Source organism: Salmo salar, chromosome ssa10, assembly GCF_905237065.1.
Source record: "Salmo salar chromosome ssa10, Ssal_v3.1, whole genome shotgun sequence".
NCBI lineage: Eukaryota > Metazoa > Chordata > Actinopteri > Salmoniformes > Salmonidae > Salmo > Salmo salar.
In genome coordinates, this window is record NC_059451.1 from 77,795,501 (window position 1) to 77,816,615 (window position 21,115).

General features: G+C 42.5%; 2 protein-coding genes and 1 pseudogene across 2 annotated transcripts; all 3 read right to left on the bottom strand.

Moving 5' to 3' along the window:
- Positions 1 to 8,365: 8,365 nt before the first annotated feature.
- LOC106560956 (ankyrin repeat and SOCS box protein 15) lies at positions 8,366 to 10,942 on the bottom strand. The gene is made up of 5 exons (XM_014124427.2): positions 10,837 to 10,942; positions 10,476 to 10,721; positions 9,482 to 9,609; positions 8,604 to 9,137; positions 8,366 to 8,503 (listed from the first exon to the last, which is right to left on the bottom strand). Exons 1-5 carry the CDS (start codon positions 10,940 to 10,942, stop codon positions 8,366 to 8,368), a joined length of 1,152 nt encoding a protein of 383 aa, XP_013979902.1.
- LOC106561129 (ankyrin repeat and SOCS box protein 15-like) lies at positions 10,396 to 15,323 on the bottom strand. Its single transcript, XM_014124771.2, has 5 exons — positions 15,238 to 15,323; positions 14,977 to 15,078; positions 14,759 to 14,796; positions 11,177 to 11,308; positions 10,396 to 11,007 (listed from the first exon to the last, which is right to left on the bottom strand). The coding sequence occupies exons 2-5, from the start codon at positions 15,006 to 15,008 to the stop codon at positions 10,985 to 10,987; spliced, it is 225 nt and encodes a 74-aa protein (XP_013980246.1). The 5' UTR covers positions 15,009 to 15,078; positions 15,238 to 15,323; the 3' UTR covers positions 10,396 to 10,984.
- A 737-nt stretch (positions 15,324 to 16,060) lies between these two features.
- On the bottom strand, positions 16,061 to 19,129 carry LOC123724552 (ankyrin repeat and SOCS box protein 15-like; annotated as a pseudogene).
- Positions 19,130 to 21,115: the final 1,986 nt, after the last annotated feature.

Below are 21,115 nucleotides of genomic sequence, written 5' to 3' on the forward strand. Positions count from 1 at the left end.
AAAGGGGTGACGATATTAATAAAAAAAGAATGTCGATCTAAATGTTCAAACAGCTCGGCAAGGAAGGTGGATCTTTTTAAATATGCTAATGGCCGTTAACAGATTTGGCTCATTAATCTATACCGTCCAAATAATGATTATGCACACTTCTTTTGAAAATATATATAATAATTTCTCGCTTACAGGCAATACACAACTCTAATATTAAGTACCTCAATGTTCTGTAAAGGAAATCACACTACAAACTATCACCCTCATGAACTTAAATCACAAATATTATGGACATATTGGAATTAGTGGATATATGGAGGCTCAAATATCCTGACCTAGTGAGATATACAGTACATGGAGGAGGCTCAAATATCCTGACCTAGTGAGATATACAGTACATGGAGGAGGCTCAAATACCCTGACCTAGTGAGATATACAGTACATGGAGGAGGCTGAATCAAGCTAGTCGTCTTGACTACTTTCTTATGTAATTCTCGCTGCCACCAAAAGTTCTAAAAGTGTTCAAAGGGGACAGAATGTGGTCAGACCATCAAATAATTGGCATACACATTACTCTTACAGAATTTCCACATGGCCGAGGATATTGGAAATATAATCATACATATTACTTACAGAATTTCCACACGGCTGAGGACATTGGAAATGTAATCAAAGCCTACTGGATTACAACTTATTTTTAACCAAGACACAATAATTTATAACTGACTTTTTCCTCCTTAATAGATCCCCTTATTGTTTTGGAAACTTTCAAATGTGCCTTCAGAGGCCATGCAATTCAGCACTCATCTTTAAAACAAAAACAGTTTTGGTCAAGAGTTCATATTAACAAAGGAAATAGAAGAACTAACAGTTCAGATGGATAGCAATAAAAACTGGACCACAGAGGCACAGAATATGTTCGAGGAAAAACAAAAATAACTGGAGGAACTTATTTAAGAAAGATCAAGTGTAATATATTATGAAAAATAAAGCCAACTGGATGAAATATGGGGGAAAACGCACCAAAATCTTTTTTAATCTTCAACATAGTCATTAATGATTCACCAAACAATATATTTTAAGAGGAAGCAAAATAAACTCCATGACCAAAAGTATGTGGACACCTGCTCATCGAACATCTCATTCCAAAATCATGGGCATTAATATGGAGTTAGTCCCTTTTTTGCTGCTATAATACCAAACACTCTTCTGGGAAGGTGTTCCACTAGATGTTGGAACATTGCTGCGGGGACTTGCTTCCATTCAGCCATGAGAGCATTAGTGAGGACGGACACTGATGTTGGGCAATTAGGCCTGGCTCTCAGTCGGTGTTCTAATTCATCCCAAAGGTGTTTGATGGAGTTGAGGTCAGGGCTCTGTGCAGGCCAGTCAAGTTCTTCCACACCGATCTCGACAAACCATTTCTGTATGGACCTCGCTTTGTGCACAGGGGCATTGTCTTGCTGAAACAGGAAAGGGCCTTCCCTAAACTGTTGCCACAAAGTTGGAAGCACACAATTGTCTAGAATGTCATTGTACGCTGTCATGCTAAGATTTTCCTGCACTGGAACTAAGGGGCCTGAACCATGAAAAACAGCTCAAGACCATTATTCCTCCTCCCCCAAACTTTACAATTGGCACTATGCATTCGGGTAGATAGCATTCTCCTGGCATTCGCCAAACCCAGATTTGTCTGTCGGACTGCCAGATGGTGAAGCAAGATTCATCACTCCAGAGAACGCGAGTCCAATAGCAGCGAGCTTTACACTACTCCAGTCCGCGATTTGCATTGCGCATGGTGATCTTAGGCTTGTGAGTGGCTGCTTGGCCATGGAAACCCATTTCATGAAGCTCCCGACGAACAGTTCTTGTGCTGACGTTGCTTCCAGAGGCAGTTTGGAACTCGGTAGTGAGTGTTGCAACCGAGGACAGACGATTTTTACGCACTACGCGCTTCAGCACTCGGCGGTCCCATTCTGTGAGCTTGTGTGGCCTACCACTTCAGCCGCTGTTGCTCCTAGATGTTTCCACTTCATAATACCAGTACTTACAGTTGACCGTGGCAGCTCTAGCGGGGCAGAAATTTGATGAACTGACTTGTTGGAAAGGTGGCATTCTATGACGGTGACTTCAAAAGCCATAGTCAATTGATCGATAATATAATAATAGCTGAGTGGTGGTATTGAAAAATATACTTTAACTAATGTAAAATGCACCATGTCCGTAAAATATATATAGTATGTATAAACTGGAAATAGAAGTCTTGTTGTCAATTAGTTTACTCTGATTGGGGGAGGGATGGTAGGGTTAGGGGAAAATAATAAAGAAGGAAAATATATACTGATCAAAAATATAAATGCAACATGCAAAAAAAATTACGATTTTACTGAGATACAGTTCATATAAGAAAATCCGTCGACTGAAATAAATTCATTAGGCACTAATCTACGGATTTCACATGACTGGGCAGTGGGGGAGCCAGCCCCAGCCAATCTGAATTTGTTTTTCCACACAAATGGGCTTTATTACAGACAGAAATACTCCTCAATTTCATCAGCTGTCCAGGTGGATGGTCTCAGACAATCCCGCAGGTGAAGAACTCGGATGTGGAGGTCCCGGGCTGGCGTGGTTACACGTGGTCTGCGGTTTTGAGGCTGGTTGGACATACTGCCAAATTCTCTAAAATGACCTAGAGAAATTAACATTAAATTCACTGGCAATGATTCTGGTGAGCATTCCTACAGTCAGCAGGCCAATTGCATTCTCCCTCAAACGTGAGACATCTGTGGCATTGTGTGACAAAACTGCACATTTTAGAGATAAACTTGGATAATTATCATGCTGTTTAATCAGCTTCTTGATACATTTGAATCAAATGTAAAAGGACATTAAGCAGTAAATATTGTAATATGATATAATACCCTACAGACAGTGATCTAATATCTATGGCAGTTACTACCCAAACAAGACCAGGCAATGTCCAATTTTGAGTAGATTGACCATGAACAGTTCAAGGTCCCATATTCCCCCAGGACATTTCCATGGGTTCCGCAAACTAGTGAGCATAGGTGTATAGCATAAATGCTAATGTTGCCCTCTAGTGGAAGATTACAACATATTGGGAGGACAGTGAAACATTTAAGAAACTCAGGAAGACAATTGACTGAAGTATGCTACCTCCTCAATGGCTCCTGTTTTGTATTTTGTATTTTCAATCCATATAAAATCATTTCTGGTGTTAACATGGTATCATTTTTTCACATGGAAGTCAGAGGTCTGCCATTATCAGGTTAGAGTGCATGTTTGTTGTTTGCACTCCAGGCAATATATGGTTATAATTAGAGTTGACCTGCTTTCACTATCTGTCACTTAAGGAATGCAGGTCATTCCACTTCACTCCTGAAGTGTTGTGATGTTCCATGCAGCAATCAACTGGTGTCAGTAATCAGCATTAACCTCAATGTTTTGATAATCCAAATATTTAATTAGATAGCCAACATCTAGACAGGTGTCAGTTTCGGTACTAACAATATAATATAAGTTGTTTTAAAAACAACAGCAACATGGAATGAGTCTTATTGCCATGAATTCAATTCACTGTAAAAGCAAAGACGAACAGTAAATGAAAATAAATAAATTATTGAAAAACGACGTTGCAAAATGAAAGTATACTTTTAAGACGAGTTTATGAATACAGATGATTGTTCTCATTGTTAAGTGGTCTAGTCTCTTTATAAATAAAATAAACATACATATTCTTATTCTGGATCCAAGTAAATGCCATCATTTACTATAAGAACCATCATCCCTCCTTCCTTATGTGAACTATTTCATTGTGCCTCACCCTAACTATTAAACACAACAGACTTTCACTTGTCCATACATATAATTTTGCCATACAAATCATTTTCTTTGTAGAATAGGTATTCCTTCAGTCTATTCCTTCAGTTCTAGCTAGCTAGCTGCAAACGAGTGGCTACTGTTAGCTAATGCCTCTGTCCCAAAGCAAGCACCAGCTAGCCGTGAGCTAGGCCCATATACCAGCTAATTCTAGGGCTAAAATACCTCCTTTGCCAATTGGCCTGGACCCTTTATTGTCAACACGGAGCCCCGTCGATCCATCACGACTGGACTGCCGACGTGATTGCTCGATGTGGTCTCAGCAGGCTATTTTGTTACGATGTCGCCGAAGAACCAGCTACTAGCCCCAACATGCTAACTTTTCAGAACGCTGTGTCCCCTGCTCGCCTAGCGTAGTAGTGACTAGAAAACGGCAACCTGACTCACCTATTGCTGTTCTTTTGACCGTATGATCACTCTGCTACACAGCTATGCCCCCTGGACTGTTTCAAGAACACGGTACCTCATTTTGTTTACCTGTCGGCCCCAGCCTCGAACTCGGGTCCTGTATGTACCTAACTGACCCACTCTGCCCATTCATCGCCATGTTTCCATTGCTGTCTTAGCTCTCCTGATCAACACCTGTGATTGCTTTATGCCTCTCTCTAATGTCAATATGCCTTGTCTACTGCTGTCTTGGCTAGTTTTTACTGTTTTATTTCACTGTAGAGCCTTCAGTCCCGCTCAAAATTCCTTAGATAGCTCTTCCGTCCCACCCCATACACATGCAGAGACCTCACCTGGCTTAACTTGTCCCTCCAGAGACGAAACCTCTCTCATCGTCACTCAATGCCTAGGTTTACCTCCACTGTACTCACATCCTACCATATCCTTGTCTGTACATTATGCCTTGAATCTATTCTACCATGCCCAGAAATCTGCTCCTTTTATTCTCTGTCCCCAACGCACTAGACGACCAGTTCTTATAGCCTTTAGCCGTACCCGGTTCCTACCCTGTTCCCACCCTGTTCCCTGTTCCTACTCCTCCTCTGTTCCTCCTAGAAGTTAACCCTGGCCCTGTAGCCCCTAGTTCCACTCCTATTCCCCAGGCGCTATCATTTGTTGACTTCTGTAACCGCAAAAGCCTTGGTTTCATGCATGTTAACATCGGAAGCCTCCTCCCTAAATTTGCTTTATTCACTGCTTTAGCACACTCTGCCAACCCTGATGTCCTAGCCGTGTCTGAATCCTGGCTTAGGAATGCCACAAATTTCCATCCCCAACTACAATATTTTCCGGCAAGAAAGAACTGCCAAAGGGGGTGGAGTTGCAATCTACTGCAGAGTTATGTCATGCTATCCAGGTATGTACCCAAACAGTTCGAGCTTCTACTTTTAAAAATCCACCTCTCCAGAAATAAGTCTCTCACTGTTGCTGCTTGTTATAGACTCACCTCAGCCCCCAGCTGTGCCCTGGACACCATACGTGAATTAAATGCCCCCCATTTATCTTCGGAGTTTGTACTGTTAGGTGACCTAAACTGGGATATGCTTAACACCCCGGCCATCCTACAATCTAAGCTAGATGCCCTCAATCTTATACAATTTATCATGGAACCCACCAGGTACAGCCCTAAATCCGTAAACATGGGCACCCTCATAGATATCCTCCTGATCAACCTGCCCTCTAAATACACCTCTGCTGTCTTCAACCAGGATCTCAGCGATCACTGCCTCATTGCCTGCATCCGTAATGGGTCCACGGTCAAACCACCCCTCATCACTGTCAAACACTCCCTAAAACACTTCAGCGAGCAGGCCTTTCTAATCGACCTGGCCCGGGTATCCTGGAAGGATATTGACCTCATTCCATCAGTAGAGGATGCCTGGTTATTCTTTAAAAATGCTTTCCTCACCATCTTAAATAAGCATGCCCCATTCAGTTTTTTTAAAACTAAGAACAAATATAGCCCTTGGTTCACTCCAGACCTGACTGCCCTTGACCAGCACAAAAACATCCTGTGGCATACTGCATTAGCATCGAACAGCCCCCGCGATATGCAACTTTTCAGGGAAGTTAGGAACCAATATACACAGGCAGTTAGGAAAACAAAGGCTAGTTTTTTCAAACAGAAATGTGCATCCTGTAGCACAAACTCCAAAAAGTTCTGGGACACTGTAAAGTCCATGGAGAATAAGAGCACCTCCTCCCTGCTGCCCACTGCACTGAGGCTAGAAAACACTGTCATCACCAATAAATCTACGATAATCGAGAATTTCAATAAGCATTTTTCTACGGCTGGCCATGCTTTCCACCTGGCTACCCCTACCCCGGTCAACAGCTCTGCACCCCCCACAGCAACTTACCCAAGCCTCCCCCATTTCTCCTTCACCCAAATCCAGATAGCTGATATTCTGAAAGAGCTACAAAATCTGGACCCTACAAATCAGCTAGGCTAGACAATCTGGACCCTCTCTTTCTAAAATTATCCGCCGCAATTGTTGCAACCCCTATTACTAGCCTGTTCAACCTCTCTTTCGTATCATCTGAGATCCCTAAAGATTGGAAAACTGCTGCGGCCATCCCCCTCTTCAAAGTGGGTGACACTCCAGACCCAAACTGTTACAGACCTATATCTATCCTACCCTGCCTTTCTAAAGTCACCGGAAGCAAAGTTAACAAACAGATCACCGACCATTTCGAATCCCACTGTACCTTCTCCGCTATGCAATCTGGTTTCCGAGCTGGTCATGGGTGCACCTCAGCCACGCTCAAGGTCCTAAACGATATCATAACCGCGATCGATAAAAGACAATACTGTGCAGCCATATTCATCGACCTGGCCAAGATTTTCGACTCTGTCAATCACCGCATACTTATCGGACGACTCAACAGCCTTGGTTTCTCAAATGACTGCCTTGCCTGGTTCACCAACTACTTCTCAGGTAGAGTTCAGTGTGTCAAATCGGAGGGCCTGTTGTCCTGACCTCTGGCAGTCTCTATGGGGGTGCCCAAAGGTTTAATTCTTTGGCCGACTCTTTTCTCTGTATACATCAATGATGTCGCTCTTGCTGCTGGTGATTCTCTGATCTACCTCTACGCAGACGACACCATTCTGTATACTTCTGACTCATCTTTGCACACTGTGTTAACAAACCTCCAGATGAGCTTCAATGTTGTAAAACACTCCATCCGTGGCCTCCAACTGCTCTTAAATGCAAGCAAAACTAAATGCATGTTCTTCAACCGATCGCTGCCCGCACCCGCCCGTCTGGCTTCACTACTCTAGACTACTCAGACCCACATTAAGCTTCTCCAATCCAAAATTAAATCTAGAATCGTCTTCCTATTTCGCAACAAAGCATCCTTCACTCATGCTGCCAAACATGCCCTCGTAAAACTGACTATCCTACCGATCCTTGACTTCGGCAATGTCATTTACAAAATAGCCTCTGACACTCTTCTCAGCAAATTGGATGTAGTCTATCACAATGCCATCCGTTTTTTCACCAATGCCCCATATACTACCCACCACTGCGACCTGTATTTTCTCGTTGGCTGCCCCTCACTTCATATTCGTTGCCAAACCCACTGGCTCCAGGTCATCTATAAGTCTTAGCTGGGTAAAGCCCCGCCTTATCTCAGCTCACTGGTCACCATAGCAGCACCCACCCGTAGCACGCGCTCCAGCAGGTATATTTCACTGGTCACCCCCAAAGCCAACTCCTCCTTTGGCCGCCTTTCAGTTCTCTGCTGCCAATGACTGGAACAAATTGTAAACATCACTGAAGCTGGAGACTTATATGTCCCTCACTAACTTTAAGCATCAGCTGTCAGAGCAGCTTACCAATCATTGCACCTGTACATAGCCCATCTGTAAATAGCCCACCCAACTACCCCATCCCCATGTTGTTATTATTTTTTTGTGCCATTTTTCACCCCAGTATCTCTACTTGCACATTCATCTTCTGCACATCTATCACTCCAGTGTTAATTGCTAAATTGTAATTATTTTGCCACTATGGCCTATTTATTGCCTTACCTCCCTAATCTTACTACATTTACACACACTGTATGTAGACATTTCCATTGTGTTATTGACTGTATGTTTGTTTATCCCATGTGTGACTCTGTGTTGTTTGTGTCGCACTGCTTTGCTTTATCTTGGCCAGGTCGCAGTTGTAAATGAGAACTTGTTCTCAACTGGCCTACCTGGTTAAATAAAGGTGACATTTATTTAAAGGTGAATTTAAAAAAGTCTGGGTGGGAAGGGGGCGGAGTCCCTGATGTTTGGATCCTCCAGTCTCTTTGGAGTCATCTGTTTCCTGATCACCAGTCTGCACAGATGTGTCAGTGAACGGGATTTCGCTTGGTCAGAGAAGTAAGACAGAAGAGAGGTTTCAGGTTCAGGAGCAAAGGTAGTTTGGGTTTTTAGTGGGCCATGTCCCCTACTCATGGCCATTGCATTGCCTACACATTTATCTTGTTTTTTCCTTTAAATTTGATCAAACTACCCACCTAATATGTAGCTGATCTAAGGCCACTCTTTGTGCTTATCCAGGATCTGTCTCAGCTTTGGACAGAGAGGCACGTGACTGACGTAGTCCAGAAGGATCCACACTGCTCTCCCAGCCAAGTGCACCAGCCAGGAAACTCTGATGAAATTACAGAACTGGATGACAGGGATGACAAAAGAGATTTGTTAGGGCATTTATTACAATCGTTAATATGTGGATTTTATGAGAGATTCTGGATTTTAAATGATAACTCACAGAAACTTTTTCTTGATAATTGGAATCAGTCTGGTCACTCAGGTCATCCCAGGTGCTGTCATGGGTACAGCAGAAACATTTATCTGCGTCATAGCCGTTGTTGAGCAGCAGACGCATCATCATCTCGTCCCGCAGGCAGTACTGCAGAGCCGTGGGAAATACTGTGTCACCCACCACGGCAAAGTAACAAATGATGTCTGCCTGTCTGGCCAAAAGCAGCTTCACAATCTCGTACTGCCCATCTCTCACCGCCACCAGGAGGCAGAATAGAGCGGCCAGGTCAGTTTTGTCTCCTGTGTTCAGCAGTATTTCAGTGCAGGTCACGTCTCCATTAGAGACAGTAAAGTACAATGCACTTTTTCTCATGTCTCTGTAGTCTTCAGCGATGTGAAAGTCTAGGAGAGAGTTGACATCAAAGCCCTTTTCCACGAGTATCTCCAGGCATTGTACATGGACTCCGTCGGCTGCAGAGTGAATGGAACTCTGGCCTGAAAGTCTGATTGCCCTTCTATCAGAATAAAAATTCTCAGTGACCTGATAGAGAAAAGTTAACTCTGATCAGTGAAGTAGGTTTCCTTCGAACTACATTCTGCTCTTCTTTATTTTAAAGATAAACAATGGACTCTAGCAGAGGAGGCTGGTAGGGGGAGCCATAGGAGGACAGGCTCATTGTTATGGCTGGAATGGAATAAACGTGGTTTCCATATGTTTGATGTGTTTGATACTGTTCCAATTATACCATTCCAGCCATAACAATGAGCCTGTCCTCTTATAGCTCCTCCCACCATCCTCCTTAGAGAACTCACAGGTTGTACTCACAGGTAATGGCCCTCATATGCTGTTCGATGAATGGGTAGCTCTGAGCACAGGCTAGGTACATTGGGGCTGGCTCCATGTCGCAGAAGGAAATCTATACAGTCTGGATTCCCAGATTGTGCAGCATCATACAGCATACGGGGAACACGATAGCAAGCGCTCTTGTTTCCTGCGCCTGACTCCACACCCACTACATCAAGCGTTACATGGATGAAAAGGTCAGATATCCCTCCCGCCGTCTGTCCAATGGGTTTTGAGAAGGCGAGGAGAGAGGACATGAGAAATCAAGGAAATTCAATTGAGATTCTCACGATGTCCCAAATCACACCTTACCCCATAGTCATTTGGCGGCGTTGACACAATTAACCCAATTCTGATATTCTTTCCACTAACTGGTCTTTTAACCAATCACATCAGATCTTTTCACATCAGATCTTTTTTAAGCATATCTGATTGATCAAAATACCAATTAGTGAAAAAAAGATCAGAATTGGGCTGCTTGTCTAAATGCAGCCCAAGTGTCCGATGGGTTTGGGCAGAGCCATATATTAAGAGATTTCGGCCAGGTTTTTAGAGCGGACGCCATGTTAGCGCCTTTATTCTCAAAATGTTGATGACATAACAATACGAGAGTGCCTCCAACAATTCTCTATGAAATGACCCGCTGTAAACAAGCAGAACAGAGCAGCGGATTTCAGATACGTTTTTATTGATTAGCATTTGGGATAATGTGTATCCAAGTCGGTCCTGTGTTGTGGTGTTAATAAATTGCATATCTGCTTTCACTGGACATCTTCATAGGTTTTGAAAATTATCAGAAATAAACGGCACAAAGCGGAAGCATCAATTATCACCTAGCAACGACTATGGAGGAGAAAGTGGCGCTCTCGTAACATTCAGACAGAAACCGCATTGGCCTAACTCTCTATATAGATATGACTCTTATATATATATCTGACTCTGGGTTTGGGTTGTTTTATGTAACATGTTGAAAGTTATATCAAGCTCTAGCCTATCAGAGGGCAAACTGGAGCTATCGTGCTTTTACCTACTCACCACTGTAAATAAGGATCTCTAGAACCTCTGAGTGGGCGTGCTCTGCTGCAATGGCCATTGGAGTCACGCCGTCTTGATCAATCTCAGAGACCTGACCTCCATGTTCAAACAACAGCTCCATGATATGAGAGTAGCCTAACTTTGCCGCCTCGTGCAGGGCAGTCGACTGCTTCAGACAGACCTGCTCCACACAGGCTCCTCTCGTGATCAGGGCAGATGCCATTTCATACAACCCAAATCTAACAGCTGACCGGGAGAAATCACAACAACTGTTGAATATCAGGGGAACAATATGGTAGGAGTCATTTCAACAATAATACTTGTTGTGACAACAAGGATGCCAAGGACACAGACTTTATACCTTTCACTATTACCTGCAGTAGAGGGGATTCTTTCTTGCTGTTGGTGTTATGGGGAGACGCTCCATGTTCAAGTATCATCTTCACATTGTCCACCAGACCAGCCATAGCTGCTGGAGTTAGCAGTGTTTCTCCCTCCATTGTCTTCTCCTACAGGGACAACCTAAAAGACGCTGTTGGACACAACCCAAGAGATCAGGAACCAGTTCTAGCATGTCCAACAAGACATTTCATGTCGCCTATGAATCAGTAAATATCCACATCCATGCCAGCAGATTTATGGGATATGCAGTATGAGTCCAGATATGCAGCCCATGATGTAATTGCTCCGTAATAGCCTACCACACAACACTATCTCCAGCATTTTCACCAGAGGTTGGACAGCTGCCTTGTGCAGAGGGTACCAGCCCCTGTCATCTGCCTCACTGAAGCCTTCTTGAAATTCTGACAGCTCTTGGAGGGCGAGAATGTCACCTGGGTGGAGAATGTACCAGAAAGAATGATGACTTTTCACAGGAGCATTAGTGTCTTAAGATGAAATATCAGCCATTCAATATCAGTCTACAGTTTCCTAGCAGTTTTCTGTTGTCAAGTAATTGGACATGATTCATCTAAGCTACATAAAATGGTGTCGAGCTGGCCCAGCCCCCAAAATAGTAGTGGAGGTGATGATGACACTCTCTCTCACCCTCTCTCTCCCATGACCAATGGGCCATGGCACAAGCCAAGGGTTCCTTGTCTCTCTCTCCCTCTCTGATCATGCCCAGATTATGAATGCTTTGTTAATGTCAGTAATGCATTGTAACTTACGTTCATGCCTTGTATAATGTAATCATTAATTTTACAATGATATGAGATACTTGCATTTAGTATTCAATTCTCAGATATTTCTTGATAGCCTATTAATGTAAGTCATCAATAGTCCTGCTTGCATATTGCTAAATCATCATTATGGAGTCAGATAATCAGTTTAATAGGCTTTGTCATTATTAATTACATAGCCCACATGCGACCCGTGATAAGACTATGTATAACATAATATAAATTCAGCAAAAAAAAGAAACGTCCTCTCACTGTCAACTGCGTTTATTTTCAGCAAACTCAACGTGTAAATATTTGTATGAACATGACAAGATTCAACAACTGAGACATAAACTGAACAAGTTCCACAGACATGTGACTACCAGAAATGGAATAATGTGTCCCTGAACAAAGGGGGGGTTAAAATCAAAAGTAACAGACAGTACCAGCTGCATTAAGTACTGCAGTGCATCTCCTCCTCATGGACTGCACCAGATTTGCCAGTTCTTGCTTTGAGATGGTACCCCACTCTTCCACCAAGGCACCTACAAGTTCCTGGACATATCTGGGGGGGAAAGGCCCTAGCCCTCACCCTCCGATCCAACAGGTCCCAGGCGTGCTCAATGGGATTGAGATCCGGGCTCTTCACTGGCCATGGCAGAACACTGATATTCCTGTCTTGCAGGAAATCACGCACAGAACGAGCAGTATGGCTGGTGGCTTTGTCATGCTGGAGGGTCATGTCAGGATGAGCCTGCAGGAAGGGTACCACATGAGGGAGAAGGATGTCTTCCCTGTAATGCACAGCGTTGAGATTGTCTGCAATGACAACAAGCTCAGTCCAATGATGTTGTGACACATCACCCCAGACCATGACATTTGAGTCATTTAGCAGACGCTCTTATCCAGAGCGACTTACAGTAGTGAATGCATACATTTCATTTTTTTCATTTCATACATTTTTTTCGTACTTGGCCCCCCGTGGGAATCGAACCCACAACCCTGGCGTTGCAAACACCATGCTCTACCAACTGAGCTACGGGGAAGGCTATGACGGACCCTCCGCCTCCAAATCGATCCCCCTCCAGAGTACAGGCCTCGGTGTAACGCTCATTCCTTCGACGATAAACCGACCATCACCCCTTGTGAGACAAAACCGCGACTCGTCAGTGAAGAGTACTTTTTGCCAGTCCTGTCTAGTCCAGCGACGGTGGGTTTGTGCCCATAGGCGACGTTGTTGCCGGTGATGTCTGGTGAGGACCTGCCTTACAACAGGCCTACAAGCCCTCAGTCCAGCCTCTCTCAGCCTGTTGCGGACAGTCTGAGTACTGATGGAGGGATTGTGCGTTCCTGGTTTAACTCGGGCAGTTGTTGTTGCCATCCTGTACCTGTCCCACAGCTGTGATGTTAGGATGTACCGATCCTGTGCAGGTTTTGTTACATGTGACCCTGGGCATCTTTCTTTTGATGTTTTTCAGAGTCAGTAGAAAGGCCTCTTTAGTGTCCTAAGTATTCATAACTGTGACCTTAATTGCCTACCGTCTGTAAGCTGTTAGTGTCTTAATGACCGTTCCACAGGTGCATGTTCATTATTTGTTCATGGTTCATTGAACAAGCATGGTAAACAGTGTTTAAACCCTTTACAATGAAGATCTGTGAAGTTATTTTGTTTTTTACGAATTATCTTTGAAAGATAGGGTCCTGAAAAAGGGTTGTTTCTTTTCTTGCTGAGTTTATGACAAATATTACTTCACTACAATGGGACAAGTGGGCTTGATGCAGTTTCATTGCAAAGTTTTTTTGAGTACAGTACATCAGCAGTGTGAGATACAACACCACGGTTTGCTTTGCGTGGGCTGTGCATTCATTTAGTGGGCCAATGTAATATATTTTTGCAAAAAATGCCTATCCAACCTGGTTCATAATTGAAATAAAACAGTAGGACTTTACATGACACCCAGCGTCATAACACAGTCATAACCGTGTCATATGTCATATCTGACATAATATGGTCATAACACATATATTTAGACCTGTTATGACATATATTGTGTTATTTTATGTCTGGTTGTGACACCTACATTAGAGTGTCAAAACCCACAAAACCAAACAAGGCAAAACATTCCATTACACCATAGCCTACTTGTGAACAGTATGTTTTTGTTATATAACATTTTCTGAAATGTACCATATTAAATTATCATTGTAATTGTGCACACATTGATGTCAGACATGTGCCTACCCCAAAGCTCTGTTTCTGATGACTGGGATGAATGCAGGAGCAGGACAAGACAAACTTTTTTATTTATTTTAATTTTTTATTTAACCTTTATTTAACTAGGCAAGTCAGTTAAGAACAAATTCTTATTTACAATAAATAAAAAATAAATTAAATAAAAATGTACAATGACAACCTACCCCAGCCAAACCTTAACCCGGACGATGCTGGGCCAATTGTGCGCTGCCCTATGAGACTCCCAATCACGGCCGGTTGTGATACAGCCTGGAATAGAACCAGGGTCTGTTGTGACGCCTCTAGCACTGAGATGCAGTGCCTTAGACCGAGGGCATGTAGGTGATAGACTTATCTGGCTTATATGATTATGATGGTCATAATACTTTTTGACAGTGTCATAAAGTGTATTTTCTTTGTCTAAGTAAAGTGACACAGGATGGTCATAATGCTTCTTGACAGTGTCATAAAGTGCATTTTCTACAAGTTACGTAAAATATGATGGAAAAAACATGACTGTAAATAATTAATTTCAACAACAACAAATGACTTAGGAAACAAACTTTCAAACAAAAGGAAACTTCTTGGCAGGGAAAAAACACATTTGAATAAATGTGGGTTTTCACACTCTTAAGTAGGTGTCATAATCAGCCATAAAATAACACAATATATGTCACAACAGGTGTAAACATATTGGTCATGACAGTGTTATAACCCTATTATGACAGGTTATAACAATTTATGTCAGCTGTTATGACATATTATGACATGGTTATGACCATGTCATAATGTGTTGTTGCTGGGTGTCAAGTCAAGTAAAGTGTTACCCATAAAACCCTGAATGTGAAAATGACAATCTCAGTAATCAGACAGAGTTACAATGCATTTACCTCGATCAATAGCCTTTAGGATCTTCAGATGTTCATCACTGAGAATATTGAAACAGAGGAGATCATGTTCAGACAGTGTTCCAAAATAATTTATGTAAGCATAATATTAATAAAAGTGTTCATGTCATTTTGATCTCAACAATGACAGCATATAGCAAAATGCAAAAGTAGACTAGGACATGTAGTATTTTCAGAAGTGTATTCGTATCATGCATTACCTCTCTAAAGATGATAATAATATTTGGGGCATGACTCTTGAATGCTCATCTGAATAGCGTAATCAAGCAGTTGATCTTCGTCCATGTCGTCAGGATCCATAGCTTCAGAGGAAATAACAATGTTAGCATGTGGCCTACTATCACTGTGCTCCTGACCTTTAGGTGTGCAAAGGTAATTGACTCCAGAAACATCTAAACACAATTTTCTGTTTTATTAGATATATTGTCCTATTCACCAGTCAGGCAGATTTCAGTTCTCACCTGTGAAGTCTAGTTCTGTTGAAATCACGGATCCCACCCAGTCCAGACAGAGAGATTGAAGAGTGTAATTTGTGCCATGCCTGAACTGAATCCCCTCTCTACCAACACGCACGCACGCACGCGCCTAATGCTATTTTTAGGTGTCATCTGCTTCCGTTGAAGTCATTTGTTTAGCATGCAGGCCATACCACAACATCCAAATCTTGTGTCTTATGTACACTCATTTTCCATAATGTCAACTGTAATAATTATAGAGATATTTATACGACCAGTTCAGAAAGAGACAGCAATGTTTTAATAACAGATGGAAAATATTAGCCTTGTCAGAAGAGAATTGTTCAGGGAAGATCCATTTTCTCTGGCAGACCATCAAAGGGGCTTGAAGAGCTCCCTGCTGAGTAGTATTAACATGTGGTTAAAATGTAGAAAGACATCCAGTGTTGTTGATTTTCCGAGACGCAAAGATGATTCAAGACTATTGTGCTGAAACTGAATAGGATCTCTCAGAAGCTGCATCAGAACTGCTAGAGCTCCAGCATCAATTCCCTTTCAAAGGCTTTATCAAACATCTATGCTTTACTTATTGCTTTTTGACTAATATGTTGCTTTTTGACTAATATGTTGCTCAAAAAGAGAGAAGACATTATCCAATCAACATTTTTTAAATTACTTTACAATGTGTAAAAACGTGTGAAACAGAAATGTATAATATGCTTAACAATTCAAACATACTGTATACAAGCTGCACAGTCAGTAAGGTTGCATGGTTGGTAGTTCACAGTTGTCTCTTCTCCCTACATGGCAAACACTTTGGCCATACAGATCATTCATCAAGTAGCTCTTTAGTCTGGGAGGGAAAAGGTCACAGCTTATGAACATGGGCAGGGCCAGATTAAGAAATCATAGGCAACTGGGCTTTGGTCTTGAATTCAAACAAACAACAGCCCAGGCCAATGAAACGACGCACATATTGTACAATATTAGGAGGAGATACATGTATATACAATACCAGTCAAAGTTTGGACACACCTACTCATTCCAGGGTTTTTCTTTATTTTTACTATTTTCTACATTGTAGAATAATAGTGAAGATATCAAAACTATGAAATAACACATATGGAATCATGTAGTACCCCAAAAAGAGTTAAACAAATCAAAATATATTTTATATTTGAGATTCTTCAAAGTAGCCACTCTTTGCCTTGATGACAGCTGTTCAGGAGTTTTATGGCTTGGAGGTACAAGCTGTTAAGAAGCCTTTTGGACCTAGACTTGCCGCTCCGGTACCGCTAGTCGTGCGGTAGCAGACAGAACAGTCTATGGCTAGGGTGGCTGGAGTCTTTGACCATTTTTAGGGCCTTCCTCTGACATCGGCTGGTATAGAGGCCCTGGATGGCAGGAAGCTTGGCCCCAGTGATGTACTGGGCCGTACGCATTACCCTCTGTAGTGCCTTGAGGTCGGAGGCCGAACAGTTACCATACCAGACTGTGATGTAACCAGTCAGGATGCTCTCGATGGTACAGCTGTAGAACGTTTTGAGGATCTGAGGACCAATGCCAAATCTTTTCAGTCTTCTGAGGGGATATAGGCTTTGTCGTGCCCTCTTCACGACTGTCTTGGTGTGTTTGGACTATGATAGCTTGTTGGTGATGTGGACACCAAGGAACTTGAAGCTCTCAACCTGCTCCACTGCAGCCCTGTCGATGAGAATGGGGGCGTGCTCGGTCCTCCTTTTCCTGTAGTCCACAATCATCTCCTATGTCTTGATCACGTTGAGGGAGAGGTTGTTATCCTGGCAAGGCACGGCCTGGTCTCTGACCTCTTGTCTACACTCATTGAGAGCGGGCTCCTGAGTCCTCCTGTGGTTGGCGGTTGCAGTCAAAACATACTACATATATAATATATACTGTATATATTTCCTTATTTTTTAATATATTTTTTTGCTGCCTCTTGTGCCGCCCAGGGGCTTCAGCCCCAGTAAGCCCCTGCATTAATCCGACCCTGATCATGGGGTCATTCAGCCTTTTCAAGGTCAGCTGCTTCCTGATCTCCAGTCAGCACAGGTGCTTGAGTGATCGGGTTTCCCTAGGTGAAAGGGAATACACAGAAAAGTAAACATTTTGAATGTGATATACTCCATGTAAATGGTGCATTTAGAATAGTAAAAGCATTGTATTTGAACATATAGTCTTGCCAGGATATAATCTTACCCAGAACGTCACATATGTCAGGCCATTCTTTCTGCTTCTCCAGGGTGAGTTTGAATTGTGAAGAGATATGCACATGACTAACATCGTGCAGAAGAATGCGTACCACACACCCAGACAGGTGCATGAGAGACTCATGAATTCACAAAACTCCATAAAGGACAGACTGTCACTCAGTCGAGAGAAGCTTCATAAACATTTCATCTTCCTCTACACATTTCATACTCAAGCTGTCGTCATGGTTACAAGTGAAGCACCTTTCAACGTCATAGCCATTGTGGAGCAGAAGACACATCATCTCGTCCCGCAGGCAGTAATGCAGAGCCGGGGGAAGCACTGTGTTACTGACCACTGTAAAGTCACAATTGATGTCTGCCTGTCTGGCCAGAAGCAGCTTCACAATCTCATACCTCCCAGCTCTCACCGCCACCAGGAGGCAGCATAGTAGGTCCAGTTCAGGTTTGGCTCCTGCGTTCAACAGCAGTTTGACGCATGGGATGTCCCTAGAGACAGCAAAGTATAATGTGCTTCTTCTCATGTCCATGTACTTGTCTGAGAGGAGTAGGTTCAGGAGGACGTTGACGTACAAAGTCATTTTCTATGAGTAGTTCCATACAATCAGAATGGTTGCTATCAACTGCAAAGTGAATCGGGCTTTGGCCAGTGAGTTTGATAGCAGTGAGAAATGAAAAAAGTTTGGTGGAGATGGACATGTCATTCAACACCTGTGAGGCCTGGCCGAATGTCTATGAACTGTGTTACGGCAGATCTTGACTTTACTCACTCATAGTGACCCTCATGCGCTGCCTTGTGGATTGGTAGTTGTCCATTCAAACTGAGTTTCCTGTACCAACTGCATCCGTCAGAACACTCTTCCCATTTAAAGCCTGGGAATTGACTCCATTTCCTTATATGACATGTAAAAACAAAGTCACACCAGCTGAGAGAATACAGTACATGAGACAAGTTTACAAGCAAGACCTCTGTAAATTCACAGAACCTATGACTAGATAGATACATTAACATTCCGAGCTGATTTTACCTCACTGGTTTCATACCATAGTGAAGAACAATGTCTAGTATGTGGACATGGAAACACCCAACGGGGTCACCCCCTGGTGATCTTTCTAGTTAACCCGACCTCCGTGCCTTAGCAACACCATCATGACCTCAGAGCAGCCCACCTTGGCTGCTTTCAGCATGAAGGTCCACTTCTTCTGACAGATCTGCTCCACCCAGGCTCCGCTAGCAATAAAATAATAGGCCATTTCATATGACCCAGCCCTAACAGCTTCAGCAAGGAGAATGAAGCTTTACAGCTCAGTGGTTTTAAAAAACTGTAAACAATTGTGTTGTTTAATCACATTGATCATGACACTGTTACCAAAACACCTTAAAACAAATAGGTGTTTTAAGGTGATTTGGTAACAGTGTCATGATCAATGTGATTAAACAACACAATTCTTTACAGTTTATGTGTCCTTTTCCTCAGATTGCAGTACACCAATTTTACCCAGCAATAGTGGGTAGTCATTTCTGCTGTTGGTGTTGTGTGGAGAAGCTCCCATGCTCCACAGCAGAGTCTTCACATTCTCCACCAGATCGGCTTTAGCTGCAGAGTCAGTGGCGTCTCTCCCCCCATTGCTGTTCTCTCCTCCAGTGTTAGCCCATGTGAAGCTACTAGAACAATTCAAAAGGTCACGGCAGAAATTCCTGGGCTTAATGTCTGACCAACCATTATGCTGCAAGGGTGCCATCCTGACTGGCAAATGTCTCTTGGCATCTAGATTTGTTGAGCCAGACAGGGGAGGGGCTCAATCTGGATGGAATCCAGGCTACCAAATTGGGTAGTTATTTTAATGTATGGAACAAACTGCAGGGCTTTGTTGATGTAAACAAAGTATAGTACCTTGTTGGTACTATAAAGAGTTTTTGTACTTACTGCATTTAAATCACTTGGAACTACCTGGTGCCAGTGTACAACTATGAGACAATTATCATGGGCTGTTTATCATAAATATGGCACACTTATATATGTCATCATTGTGTGTTTTAAGCCTGCTCTCAGTCATGTTTGGCTTGAATCCCACCATTCATGTCATCAGAGATCAAGCTCATAGATGCAATGGATTATTCTCTTTTGTGGCGTGTGTGTGTGTCCGTGCAGACAACAGGCCTCTAATGTGCAGTATCTTATAAATTGCTACGAGCTCTTGTGTCTGTAACCACATAGCAGTGGGTACTTGGTTCTGAAGTGTGGATTATCCCAGTAGTAGAGGCAGCCGGCCACAATAGAACTGTTAGATTACCATGGCTTTTGAGGAGCCATCATTGGTATTTGGTGTTTTATTAGGATCCCCATTAGATGTTGCGAAAACATCAGCTACTGTTCCTGGGGTTTACACAAAACTCGAAACATGACATATTACAGAACACAGCTCAAGGACAGACAGAACTACTTACATCTTTTAAATCATGTCACATACTCCTGTCAGGGATTTCTTCGTTGTTTGACGATATAGCGAAATCATCGTCGGAAAAAGATGACCAATATGCAGCAGAGTTGATATAGTTCATTTTGAACATTTAATAAACTCAAAATGAATATACAAAAATAACAAAAAAACGAACTCACAATACACTGACAGTCCTGTTATGCTTACACACGCTAAACACGAAACAATCTCCCACAAATACACAGACAAACACACCCAACTAATATAGGACTTCCAATCAAAGGCAACACCACACAGCTGCCTTCAATTGGAAGTCCACCCCAATTAACTCAACATAGAAACAGATCAACCAGACTACACATAGAAATACATCAACATAGACCATAACTCAAAACCCGGAAATAATAAATCAAACGCCCTCCTAACTAACACACCACCCTGAACCACATAAAACAAATACCCTCTGCCACGTCCTGACCAAACTAAAATGACAATTAACCCTTATACTGGCCAGGATGTGACAACTCCAGACACAGATCACCCATCAGACCCATTCAAACTCCTAGCTTTATAACAGTAATCCACAATAACAAATACCTAAGCAGAGCTGTCAAATCTGACCAGACTAGTCCAAAGTTTTTACTGTTTACATTAGCAAAATTGACTTATCTGTAAAAAATTGTAACCTGCACTTGTATGCCAATGATACTGTTGTGTATGTTATTGCCTCACAGTTGACCAGGCTCCATCTGAACTACAGTCTGCCTTCATTGTATTACAAAAAAACTTGATTGACCTTAAATTAATACTGAATGCATGTAAAACTAAATATATGTTTAGAGCGCATAAAAATAAGTCTGATGATTTAAGCATATGCACTTTGGATTGTGTCCATATTGATCGTGTCCATGCTTACAAACTTCTGGGCATCTGGATAGATGAAAAGCTGTCTTTTAAAAAGCATATTGATGAGTTAGTTAAGAAGCTGAGAATAAAAATGGGCTTCTTCTACAGAAATAGGTCCTGCCTCTCACTAAATAGTAGAAATAAGATTATTCAGTCAATGTTTCTATTGGTCCTAGACTATGGCGACATCATCTATATGAAAGCAGCTTACACTTCATTAAAGCCTTTAGATGGAGTTTATCATAGCGCACTGCGCTTTATTACCGGCGTCAATTTTAGTACTCGTCACTGCATTCTCTACCAGAAAG